The sequence below is a fragment of the Callionymus lyra genome, chromosome 16, assembly GCF_982586985.1.
Source record: "Callionymus lyra chromosome 16, fCalLyr1.hap1.1, whole genome shotgun sequence".
Taxonomy (NCBI): domain Eukaryota; kingdom Metazoa; phylum Chordata; class Actinopteri; order Syngnathiformes; family Callionymidae; genus Callionymus; species Callionymus lyra.
The window spans coordinates 13,581,689-13,595,596 of NC_141833.1; the positions used below are offsets into that span (position 1 = coordinate 13,581,689).

Genomic DNA, 13,908 nt, shown 5'->3' on the forward strand with positions numbered 1-13,908 from the left:
ATGTTTTAATTTTCTTATACATTTTTTGTCGTTGGAAGCCATACACATGAATGTCGCATTCTCCAAAACCGTCCCGGATCCGGATGGAACAACAAAACAATGAAAATGTATTGTTTTCTTGTCAAAATGTCATAAACTACGTTAAATATGTTACTATGCCAACAGACAGACGGATGAAAAGTTGTAGAAAAAAAATCATTAGAGGAATTAATTAATTTAATTTTAACCACATATTCAAAATAAATAAATGTATTATTGAGTGGATTTTTAAAACATATAAAATGATATAAAATGTACAGATATTATTGTAACTTTATTTGAAGAGGACGTTTTAAATTTAGAAGGGGGAAACATGTTGATGGAAATATCTCTTTAATACACTTTATTTTTAACTTGTAAAAATGTCCGAGTCATCATCCCAAATAGTTCATTAAGTAACACAAAGCTGTGATTGTCGGACCCCGGCGACCTCGCCCTGGTGTGCCGGCTCACAATGACAGCTCGGACTCAGGGTTAAAGTTCACCCCCGAACTTTTTCATCACAAAACCTACCAGTTTGTTTTTCCCTTTGTCCTCATTCTTAGCCTACAAATGAAGTGCAGAGGCTTCCACGCCGTGATGACGTCACGAGACGATGCAAGAGCGACGCTCTTCCTTATATTCGCTTCATTTTTCAACAGGATGTTCCTGTTTGAGTCGAAGATTAGTATTCCGGTCATCATTGGCACCACCTTCCCATTTCATCAAAGAAGGAGACTTCCTCTTCGCTCTCATCTGACCAAAATAGTTTCTGTTTTTTAGCAGGAAAAAACAAAATCACCTTGTTTGTCAGTGTTTTTTTGTTTTTTCTTCTAAGACCATCCGGTATCCTGTGGGTGGAGGTTCGCTGTGATTAACTTGCAGACACACCCGAGTATGAAGGTTGAGATAATTAGCTCTGGATGAAGACATTCACCAAGAATGTGTTTCACCCATTATAGGATCAGATGTATTTTGTACCAGGAAACAATTTAGTCCCATAAGAACCAAGGTCTTTGACTGAGGAGTCGGAGTAGAACTCCATAACAATAACATTAAAATGCTCCTCAGCGCTGCTTTTATATAACATGTATATTCTATTTTTTTTTAATTGTTTCCCTAAAAAACTGAACAAAAACTTTCCAAACAATGTAGAAATTTAAATTAAATGTATTTAAAAGAAAATATTTGGACAATTTCTGATTAAAAAAATAAATAAATAACATAAATAAAATGTTCTATTGCACTGATCTATACGTATATATATATATACATATATATATATATATATATATATATATATTATTAATATATATGTGTGTGTGTGTGTGTTTCACTTTTACACAGAAAAAAACTTTTTTTTAAAAGGTCTTAAGTTAAATGAGAAAAAGGGGTGAATAATGCAAGAAGGCTTAAAACAAAGTGTAATATTTATATATATATATAACACTTAAATACTGGTATATACGTACATATAACACTATTTTTTTATACTGATGCATTACATATGTTACAAAAGAGCAAATAATACATGTAATATACTGTATATAGTTATAGAAAGCATTTATTATTTGCTTTGTTTCCCCTTTAAACTTTAGACTGGTTTAAGTTCTACATATATATATAGGTATTTGATCATTATTTATTTTGGCTTTACAACTTGTGCTTAAATAAATGACATCAAAATGACGTTTACATTAATCTGAAATATCCACTTAGACACAAATATTGTTGATATTTTATGTTTTTGGTTGAATTTTTTTTTAGCATTTGTAAAACGGGTTGTTTGGTGTCAGGTGTTAAAAAACAAACAAGCAAAGATGTCAAAGAATAAACAAACCTAGAAAATATTGTTAAAAATGTATAGATTCAAGATAAAAAAGCACAGAAGCGGAAAAAAAGCCCCTCAGACGACCTCTGAACTCTCCCACAATCAATCAACCTGAAAACTACTTGAACCCGAAGGGTCGTGACCTGTGAACACAAGAGGAGGGGGGGGGGGGGTGCACTTGGACTTCTCCTCGAAACTCTGCTTTTATTTCACTGAAAGATCTGAAACCTATTTTAAGGTCGATGGGATGTTTCAAGTCTCTGCCAAGTCTCTGCCAAGTCGTGACGAGTCCGGACTCGTACTCACCACTTACGAGAGAGCGAGAGAAAAACATGCCCTATAGAGACGTCTTATTTAAGCTGCTTCATATTCAGAGTTCATTTTCTTCTTCAATGCCGAGGGCAGATTCCTCCAACTCTAGCGAACACGCCTGCAGGAGAAGAATGTTGTTTTAGGGTTATCTACAAGCGCTGATACACACTGATGTCAGACAAAACAACCCGGGGTGTGGTAGCGGGAGGTTTTCTACACATCAGCACTGCAGGTGCACACTTCTGTCTCGCAGTCAAATCACAAAAACTCCAATTAAAGATTTCCCTCTTTTCAGATTTTTCACGTCGCGTACGTCCTCATAAAGTTCGCCAACTCACCCCGGCCCGACCTGTGGGCGCTGGAGCGCTCGGTGGATCATGGCAGGACCTACACGGCGTGGCAGTATTTTGCACGTACGTTCCACGCTACCATCTGAAGAGTTGAGTTCAAGGGTCTAAAACTGTGTTGATCCCGGCAGATTCCGAGCGGGAGTGTATCGAACGCTTCGGGAAGGAGCCCAACGGTCGAGTGGTTGGAGACGACGATCAGATCTGCACGACCGATTACTCGCGGATCGTTCCGCTGGAGAACGGAGAGGTGTTTTATTTTGTTTATATTTATATTGTTTTTTTTAATTATTTTTTTTAATAATGTATTATGTTTTATATTGAGAGGTTGATTTACAAACTTTTTTTAATTCATTATTTCTTTTTTTATACATAGAGTTTGATATTCTTGTTCTAATAATCATAAAATAAATGTTTTAAATGCAATATTTTCTAATTCATGGCCATTTAAATTCAATCAAAAAAATGTTGGTTTCATCAATTGGTGCACCAGTGCTTCTACGGTGTCATGTGATCAACTGTGCGTCGCATGATTGGATAAAGGTTTGATGGAGTAGCTCGATAGTCTATTGCTATTGGCTGGTGGTACTTTTATACCAACAATTATATATTGAATTCAAACAGCCATGATTTAAAAAATATTGTTTTTAAAATATTTATTTTTGGATTATTAGAATTGGAATATTAAACTGTAAAAAAAAATCAATCCTTTAGAAAATATTTTATTTCTTTTACATTTGTTATTATACGTTTTAAAAGGCTTCAAATAAATAAATGAAAATTGAATTCAGACGGTTTTTTTTAAATATTATTGGAATTAGAATATCAAACTATATGTAAAACATGATGACATTTATTAAAAAATATTACATTTTTTACTGAACATTTTTTGTAAAATTCAATTATTTAAAAGTTAATCAAATTCAACCTGTCAAAAACCAAATGATTGAATTCAATAAAACCAAATTTAATTAAATTGTTATTATATATATATATTTTTAAATACTAAAACATTTTAATAAAAAAAAAACTATAAGTTTTAACATTTTAACATATAATGCATTTATTATTTTCTAGATTGTTGTGTCTCTGATCAACGGACGCCCGGGATCTAAAAACTTCACGTACTCTCCGGTGCTGAGAGACTTCACCAAGGCCACCAACATCCGCCTGCACTTCCTGCGCACCAACACCCTGCTGGGTCACCTGATCTCCAAGGCCCAGAGAGACCCCAGCGTCACAAGGAGGGTGAGCCGCCACGAGTAGCTAACATCGTACAACTTAGTTATGGTGGTGTCAACTGTTGTTGTGCAATATGGGATAGTTTGAAGGCGTCACCCAGGGACGTGTGGTCAGTGGAGGCAGGTGAGGCAGTGCCTCACCTCTCAATGCGCAATCCATCACAAACTGCGTTGATACATGCATTTGACGCGAGCCGGTTTCCTTATCGTATCTTAGCATTTTAATACAAATGCAGCGCTGACATCACACTGCTGTCAAGCTAACTGTCGCTCGGGATTCTTCAATCTTTAGCCAAACTTAAATCTGGAGTTTTGTCGCTAAACTTTGTGGTAAATTTCCCAAACGCCATTTGATAGAAGGAAATGAACGTTCGGCTTTCAAATTAAGAGCATCTAATCAGCTGTGTCTTCCTTGTAATCCTTTAATATAACGTTCATAGTCTATGCAGTTTAAATCCACGTTCGCTAATCCTTATATTTAATTATCAATCAGTTTCATTCATCATTCATTTTTTCTATATCTATTGATTGTTTAAAATGAAGTTAGATTTTGATTTTCAGCCAATTAAAGGTCGAATAAAACCAAAATAAAACATAATATTTCAATGTCAAAAATGAAGCTATAAATCAATATTTACCCTCAATCAATGACTGTCATAGATCTAGAGGATGTAGACTAACATCATCCCACAACGTATCACAAAAATTCAATATAGACTTTTGGAGAAATAATGAATTAAATCATATATTTTAAAACCATCCTTATATGATATTGTCAAATTAATGACAGATTAATGCTATAACTGGCATGGAGTACATCAGTCTAATAAAATCATTTAAACCATCTTCTAAAAATTTCCCCCAAGACCATGTGTGTGTGTGTGTGTGTGTGTGTGTGTGTGTGTGTGTGTGTGTGTTGATGCTGTTGAGATGTAAAAAAAAAACAGTAGCCAATTGAATAAGTTTCCCTTTTGGGTTTATACACTTTTAAATCCGACACTAAAGGAGTCAGTGCCTCACCAACCATCAACCTCACCGCACGTCAATGGCGTCACCTTAACCAGAAAGTTCCAACATAAGTGATGTAGTTTGTACTTTTCTTTTTGGTAGTTTAGACTGATAAGAATCCAGGACAGATCCAGCCGTGAATCATCGAGACAGCTTGTGATTCATGTCTCGCTTCCCAACATAACCAGACGGTTTGCTCAGATCTGGGGTCTGTTCTTAATGTTAATCATTTACTTCCACAGTATTACTACAGCATCAAAGACATCAGCGTTGGCGGGCGCTGTGTGTGTCACGGACACGCACAGGTGTGCGGCACCGCCGGGAACGCCGACAACGCAAACAGGTCGGTTTGACTCCAGTATTAATATTTATTATATTATTATTTATCTTCGTCAGTTTCTAATGTATTATCAGTTCATTCATATGACATGATATATATTTTAAGGCTGTTTAGAAGAAGCATTAATGCCTATGTTTATTAAACACTGTTATGGTGGCCCACAAGTTCAAAGATTTACAAACTCTATGAGAAAATTACACTTTCTTGCAACACAATTACAAATTTTGAAACAAAACAACAATTTCCTAAAATACATTTGAATCCTCTGAAACGCACATAGAACTTCCTGAAACAAATTTACAAACTTTGAAACAAATAAACACACTCTGGCACAAATAAACACACACTGAAACAAATGAACACACTTTGTAACAAATGAACACACTCTGAAACAAATGAACACACTCTCACACAAATGAACACACTCTGAAACAAATGAACACACTCTCACACAAATGAACACACTCTGACACAAATGAACACACTTTGAAACAAATGAACACACTCTGAAACAATTTAACACACTTTGAAACAAATGAACACACTTTGTAACAAATGAACACACTCTGAAACAAATGAACACACTTTGAAACAAATAAACACACTCTGACACAAATGAACACACTTTGAAACAAATGAACACACTCTGACACAAATGAACACACTTTGAAACAAATGAACACACTCTGACACAAATGAACACACTCTGACACAATGAACACACTCTGACACAAATGAACACACTTTGAAACAAATGAACACACTCTGACACAAATGAACACACTCTGACACAATGAACACACTCTGACACAAATGAACACACTTTGAAACAAATGAACACACTCTGAAACAAATGAACACACTCTCACACAAATGAACACACTCTGACACAAATGAACACACTTTGAAACAAATGAACACACTCTGAAACAAATTAACACACTTTGAAACAAATGAACACACTTTGTAACAAATGAACACACTCTGAAACAAATGAACACACTCTGACACAAATAAACACACTCTGAAACAAATAAACACACTCTGACACAAATGAACACACTCTGAAACAAATGAACACACTCTGACACAAATAAACACACTCTGAAACAAATGAACACACTCTGACACAAATAAACACACTCTGAAACAAATAAACAGACTCTGAAACAAATAAACACACTCTGACACAAATAAACAGACTCTGAAACAAATGAACACACTCTGAAACAAATGAACACACTTTGAAACAAATGAACACACTCTAAAACGAATGAACACACTGAAACAAATGAACACACTTTGTAACAAATGAACACACTCTGAAACAAATGAACACACTTTGTAACAAATGAACACACTCTGAAACAAATGAACACACTCTGAAACAAATGAACACACTCTGACACAAATGAACACACTCTGACCCAAATAAACACACTCTGAAACAAATGAACACACTCTGAAACAAATGAACACACTTTGAAACAAATGAACACACTCTGAAACAAATGAACACACTCTGACACAAATGAACACACTTTGTAACAAATGAACACACTCTGACCCAAATAAACACACTCTGAAACAAATGAACACACTCTGAAACAAATGAACACACTTTGAAACAAATGAACACACTCTAAAACGAATGAACACACTGAAACAAATGAACACACTTTGTAACAAATGAACACACTCTGAAACAAATGAACACACTCTGGCACAAATGAACACACTCTGAAACAAATGAACACACTCTAAAACGAATGAACACACTCTGAAACAAATGAACACACTCTCACACAAATGAACACACTCTGAAACAAATGAACACACTCTCACACAAATGAACACACTCTGACACAAATGAACACACTTTGAAACAAATGAACACACTCTGAAACAAATTAACACACTTTGAAACAAATGAACACACTTTGTAACAAATGAACACACTCTGAAACAAATGAACACACTCTGACACAAATAAACACACTCTGAAACAAATAAACACACTCTGACACAAATGAACACACTCTGAAACAAATGAACACACTCTGACACAAATAAACACACTCTGAAACAAATGAACACACTCTGACACAAATAAACACACTCTGAAACAAATAAACAGACTCTGAAACAAATAAACACACTCTGACACAAATAAACGGACTCTGAAACAAATAAACACACTCTGACACAAATAAACAGACTCTGAAACAAATAAACACACTCTGACACAAATAAACACACTCTGAAACAAATAAACACACTCTGACACAAATAAACAGACTCTGAAACAAATGAACACACTCTGACACAAATAAACACACTCTGAAACAAATGAACACACTCTGACACAAATAAACACACTCTGAAACAAATAAACACACTCTGACACAAATAAACAGACTCTGAAACAAATGAACACACTCTGACACAAATAAACACACTCTGAAACAAATAAACACATTCTGAAACAAATAAACAAACTCTGAAACAAATGAACACACTCTGACACAAATGAACACACTTTGTAACAAATGAACACACTCTGAAACAAATGAACACACTTTGTAACAAATGAACCCACTCTGAAACAAATGAACACACTTTGAAACAAATGAACACACTCTAAAACGAATGAACACACTGAAACAAATGAACACACTTTGTAACAAATGAACACACTCTGAAACAAATGAACACACTTTGAAACAAATGAACACACTCTAAAACGAATGAACACACTGAAACAAATGAACACACTTTGTAACAAATGAACACACTCTGAAACAAATGAACACACTTTGTAACAAATGAACACACTCTGAAACAAATGAACACACTCTGAAACAAATGAACACACTCTGACACAAATGAACACACTCTGACCCAAATAAACACACTCTGAAACAAATGAACACACTCTGAAACAAATGAACACACTTTGAAACAAATGAACACACTCTGAAACAAATGAACACACTCTGACACAAATGAACACACTTTGTAACAAATGAACACACTCTGACCCAAATAAACACACTCTGAAACAAATGAACACACTCTGAAACAAATGAACACACTTTGAAACAAATGAACACACTCTAAAACGAATGAACACACTGAAACAAATGAACACACTTTGTAACAAATGAACACACTCTGAAACAAATGAACACACTCTGGCACAAATGAACACACTCTGAAACAAATGAACACACTCTAAAACGAATGAACACACTCTGAAACAAATGAACACACTCTCACACAAATGAACACACTCTGAAACAAATGAACACACTCTCACACAAATGAACACACTCTGACACAAATGAACACACTTTGAAACAAATGAACACACTCTGAAACAAATTAACACACTTTGAAACAAATGAACACACTTTGTAACAAATGAACACACTCTGAAACAAATGAACACACTCTGACACAAATAAACACACTCTGAAACAAATAAACACACTCTGACACAAATGAACACACTCTGAAACAAATGAACACACTCTGACACAAATAAACACACTCTGAAACAAATGAACACACTCTGACACAAATAAACACACTCTGAAACAAATAAACAGACTCTGAAACAAATAAACACACTCTGACACAAATAAACAGACTCTGAAACAAATGAACACACTCTGAAACAAATGAACACACTTTGAAACAAATGAACACACTCTAAAACGAATGAACACACTGAAACAAATGAACACACTTTGTAACAAATGAACACACTCTGAAACAAATGAACACACTTTGTAACAAATGAACACACTCTGAAACAAATGAACACACTCTGAAACAAATGAACACACTCTGACACAAATGAACACACTCTGACCCAAATAAACACACTCTGAAACAAATGAACACACTCTGAAACAAATGAACACACTTTGAAACAAATGAACACACTCTGAAACAAATGAACACACTCTGACACAAATGAACACACTTTGTAACAAATGAACACACTCTGACCCAAATAAACACACTCTGAAACAAATGAACACACTCTGAAACAAATGAACACACTTTGAAACAAATGAACACACTCTAAAACGAATGAACACACTGAAACAAATGAACACACTTTGTAACAAATGAACACACTCTAAAACGAATGAACACACTGAAACAAATGAACACACTTTGTAACAAATGAACACACTCTGAAACAAATGAACACACTCTGGCACAGATGAACACACTCTGAAACAAATGAACACACTCTAAAACGAATGAACACACTCTGAAACAAATGAACACACTCTCACACAAATGAACACACTCTGAAACAAATGAACACACTCTCACACAAATGAACACACTCTGACACAAATGAACACACTTTGAAACAAATGAACACACTCTGAAACAAATTAACACACTTTGAAACAAATGAACACACTTTGTAACAAATGAACACACTCTGAAACAAATGAACACACTCTGACACAAATAAACACACTCTGAAACAAATAAACACACTCTGACACAAATGAACACACTCTGAAACAAATGAACACACTCTGACACAAATAAACACACTCTGAAACAAATAAACAGACTCTGAAACAAATAAACACACTCTGACACAAATAAACAGACTCTGAAACAAATAAACACACTCTGACACAAATAAACACACTCTGAAACAAATAAACACACTCTGACACAAATAAACAGACTCTGAAACAAATGAACACACTCTGACACAAATAAACACACTCTGAAACAAATGAACACACTCTGACACAAATAAACACACTCTGAAACAAATAAACACACTCTGACACAAATAAACAGACTCTGAAACAAATGAACACACTCTGACACAAATAAACACACTCTGAAACAAATAAACACACTCTGAAACAAATAAACAAACTCTGAAACAAATGAACACACTCTGACACAAATGAACACACTTTGTAACAAATGAACACACTCTGAAACAAATGAACACACTTTGTAACAAATGAACCCACTCTGACACAAATAAACAGACTCTGAAACAAATAAACAGACTCTGAAACAAATGAACAGACTCTGAAACAAATAAACACACTCTGAAACAAATGAACACACTCTGAAACAAATAAACACACTCTGAAACAAATGAACACACTCTGAAACAAATAAACACACTCTGACACAAATAAACAGACTCTGAAACAAATGAACACACTTTGAAACAAATGAACACACTCTGACACAAATGAACACACTTTGAAACAAATGAACACACTCTGACACAAATGAACACACTCTGACATAAATGAACACACTCTGAAACAAATGAACACACTCTGACACAAATAAACAGACTCTGAAACAAATAAACACACTCTGGAACAAATGAACACACTCTGAAACAAATGAACACACTTTGTAACAAATGAACACACTCTGGCACAAATAAACACACTTTGAAACAAATGAACACACTCTGAAACAAATGAACACACTCTGACACAAATGAACACACTTTGTAACAAATGAACACACTCTGACGCAAATAAACAGACTCTGACACAAATGAACAGACTCTGACACAAATGAACACACTCTGACATAAATGAACACACTCTGACACAAATGAACACACTTTGAAACAAATGAACACACTCTGACACAAATGAACACACTCTGACACAATGAACACACTCTGACACAAATGAACACACTCTGACACAAATGAACACACTCTGAAACAAATAAACACACTCTGACACAAATGAACACACTTTGAAACAAATGAACACACTCTGACACAAATGAACACACTCTGACACAATGAACACACTCTGACACAAATGAACACACTTTGAAACAAATGAACACACTCTGACACAAATGAACACACTCTGACATAAATGAACACACTCTGACACAAATGAACACACTTTGAAACAAATGAACACACTCTGACACAAATGAACACACTCTGACACAATGAACACACTCTGACACAAATGAACACACTCTGACACAAATGAACACACTCTGAAACAAATGAACACACTCTGAAACAAATGAACACACTCTGACACAAATGAACACACTCTGACCCAAATAAACACACTCTGAAACAAATGAACACACTCTGAAACAAATGAACACACTTTGAAACAAATGAACACACTCTGAAACAAATGAACACACTCTGACACAAATGAACACACTTTGTAACAAATGAACACACTCTGACCCAAATAAACACACTCTGAAACAAATGAACACACTCTGAAACAAATGAACACACTTTGAAACAAATGAACACACTCTAAAACGAATGAACACACTGAAACAAATGAACACACTTTGTAACAAATGAACACACTCTGAAACAAATGAACACACTTTGTAACAAATGAACACACTCTGAAACAAATGAACACACTCTGAAACAAATGAACACACTCTGACACAAATGAACACACTCTGACCCAAATAAACACACTCTGAAACAAATGAACACACTCTGAAACAAATGAACACACTTTGAAACAAATGAACACACTCTGAAACAAATGAACACACTCTGACACAAATGAACACACTTTGTAACAAATGAACACACTCTGACCCAAATAAACACACTCTGAAACAAATGAACACACTCTGAAACAAATGAACACACTTTGAAACAAATGAACACACTCTAAAACGAATGAACACACTGAAACAAATGAACACACTTTGTAACAAATGAACACACTCTGAAACAAATGAACACACTCTGGCACAAATGAACACACTCTGAAACAAATGAACACACTCTAAAACGAATGAACACACTCTGAAACAAATGAACACACTCTCACACAAATGAACACACTCTGAAACAAATGAACACACTCTCACACAAATGAACACACTCTGACACAAATGAACACACTTTGAAACAAATGAACACACTCTGAAACAAATTAACACACTTTGAAACAAATGAACACACTTTGTAACAAATGAACACACTCTGAAACAAATGAACACACTCTGACACAAATAAACACACTCTGAAACAAATAAACACACTCTGACACAAATGAACACACTCTGAAACAAATGAACACACTCTGACACAAATAAACACACTCTGAAACAAATGAACACACTCTGACACAAATAAACACACTCTGAAACAAATAAACAGACTCTGAAACAAATAAACACACTCTGACACAAATAAACGGACTCTGAAACAAATAAACACACTCTGACACAAATAAACAGACTCTGAAACAAATAAACACACTCTGACACAAATAAACACACTCTGAAACAAATAAACACACTCTGACACAAATAAACAGACTCTGAAACAAATGAACACACTCTGACACAAATAAACACACTCTGAAACAAATGAACACACTCTGACACAAATAAACACACTCTGAAACAAATAAACACACTCTGACACAAATAAACAGACTCTGAAACAAATGAACACACTCTGACACAAATAAACACACTCTGAAACAAATAAACAGACTCTGAAACAAATGAACAGACTCTGAAACAAATAAACACACTCTGAAACAAATGAACACACTCTGAAACAAATAAACACACTCTGAAACAAATGAACACACTCTGAAACAAATAAACACACTCTGACACAAATAAACAGACTCTGAAACAAATGAACACACTTTGAAACAAATAAACACACTCTGACACAAATGAACACACTTTGAAACAAATGAACACACTCTGACACAAATGAACACACTCTGACATAAATGAACACACTCTGAAACAAATGAACACACTCTGACACAAATAAACAGACTCTGAAACAAATAAACACACTCTGAAACAAATGAACACACTCTGAAACAAATGAACACACTTTGTAACAAATGAACACACTCTGGCACAAATAAACACACTTTGAAACAAATGAACACACTCTGAAACAAATGAACACACTCTGACACAAATGAACACACTTTGTAACAAATGAACACACTCTGACGCAAATAAACAGACTCTGAAACAAATGAACACACTCTGACACAAATAAACACACTCTGAAACAAATAAACACACTCTGACACAAATAAACACACTCTGAAACAAATAAACACACTCTGACACAAATAAACAGACTCTGAAACAAATAAACACACTCTGACACAAATAAACACACTCTGAAACAAATAAACACACTCTGACACAAATAAACAGACTCTGAAACAAATGAACACACTCTGAAACAAATGAACACACTCTGACACAAATAAACACACTCTGAAACAAATGAACACACTCTGACACAAATAAACACACTCTGAAACAAATAAACACACTCTGACACAAATAAACACACTCTGACCCAAATAAACACACTCTGACACAAATAAACACACTGACACAAATAAACAGACTCTGAAACAAATAAACACACTCTGACACAAATAAACAGACTCTGAAACAAATAAACACACTCTGAAACAAATGAACACACTTTGTAACAAATGATCACACTCTGGCACAAATAAACACACTTTGAAACAAATGAACACACTCTGAAACAAATGAACACACTCTGACACAAATGAACACACTCTGAAACAAATGAACACACTTTGAAACAAATGAACACACTCTGACACAAATGAACACACTCTGACACAAATGAACACACTTTGAAACAAATGAACACACTCTGAAACAAATGAACACACTTTGAAACAAATGAACACACTCTGACACAAATGAACACACTCTGACATAAATGAACACACTCTGAAACAAATG

The 13,908-nt window shown here is 34.8% G+C and overlaps 1 protein-coding gene across 1 annotated transcript in view; it reads left to right on the top strand.

The window, feature by feature from the left end:
* The window catches only part of LOC148063818 (laminin subunit alpha-3-like), an 82,489-nt gene that overhangs the window by 13,465 nt on the left and 55,116 nt on the right, over positions 1–13,908 (top strand). The window contains exons 3-6 of the mRNA XM_087810230.1: positions 2,457–2,574; positions 2,640–2,758; positions 3,586–3,756; positions 5,000–5,100. Of these exons, the coding sequence (XP_087666356.1) occupies positions 2,457–2,574; positions 2,640–2,758; positions 3,586–3,756; positions 5,000–5,100 (509 nt within the window). The remainder of the gene's footprint in view (positions 1–2,456; positions 2,575–2,639; positions 2,759–3,585; positions 3,757–4,999; positions 5,101–13,908) is intronic.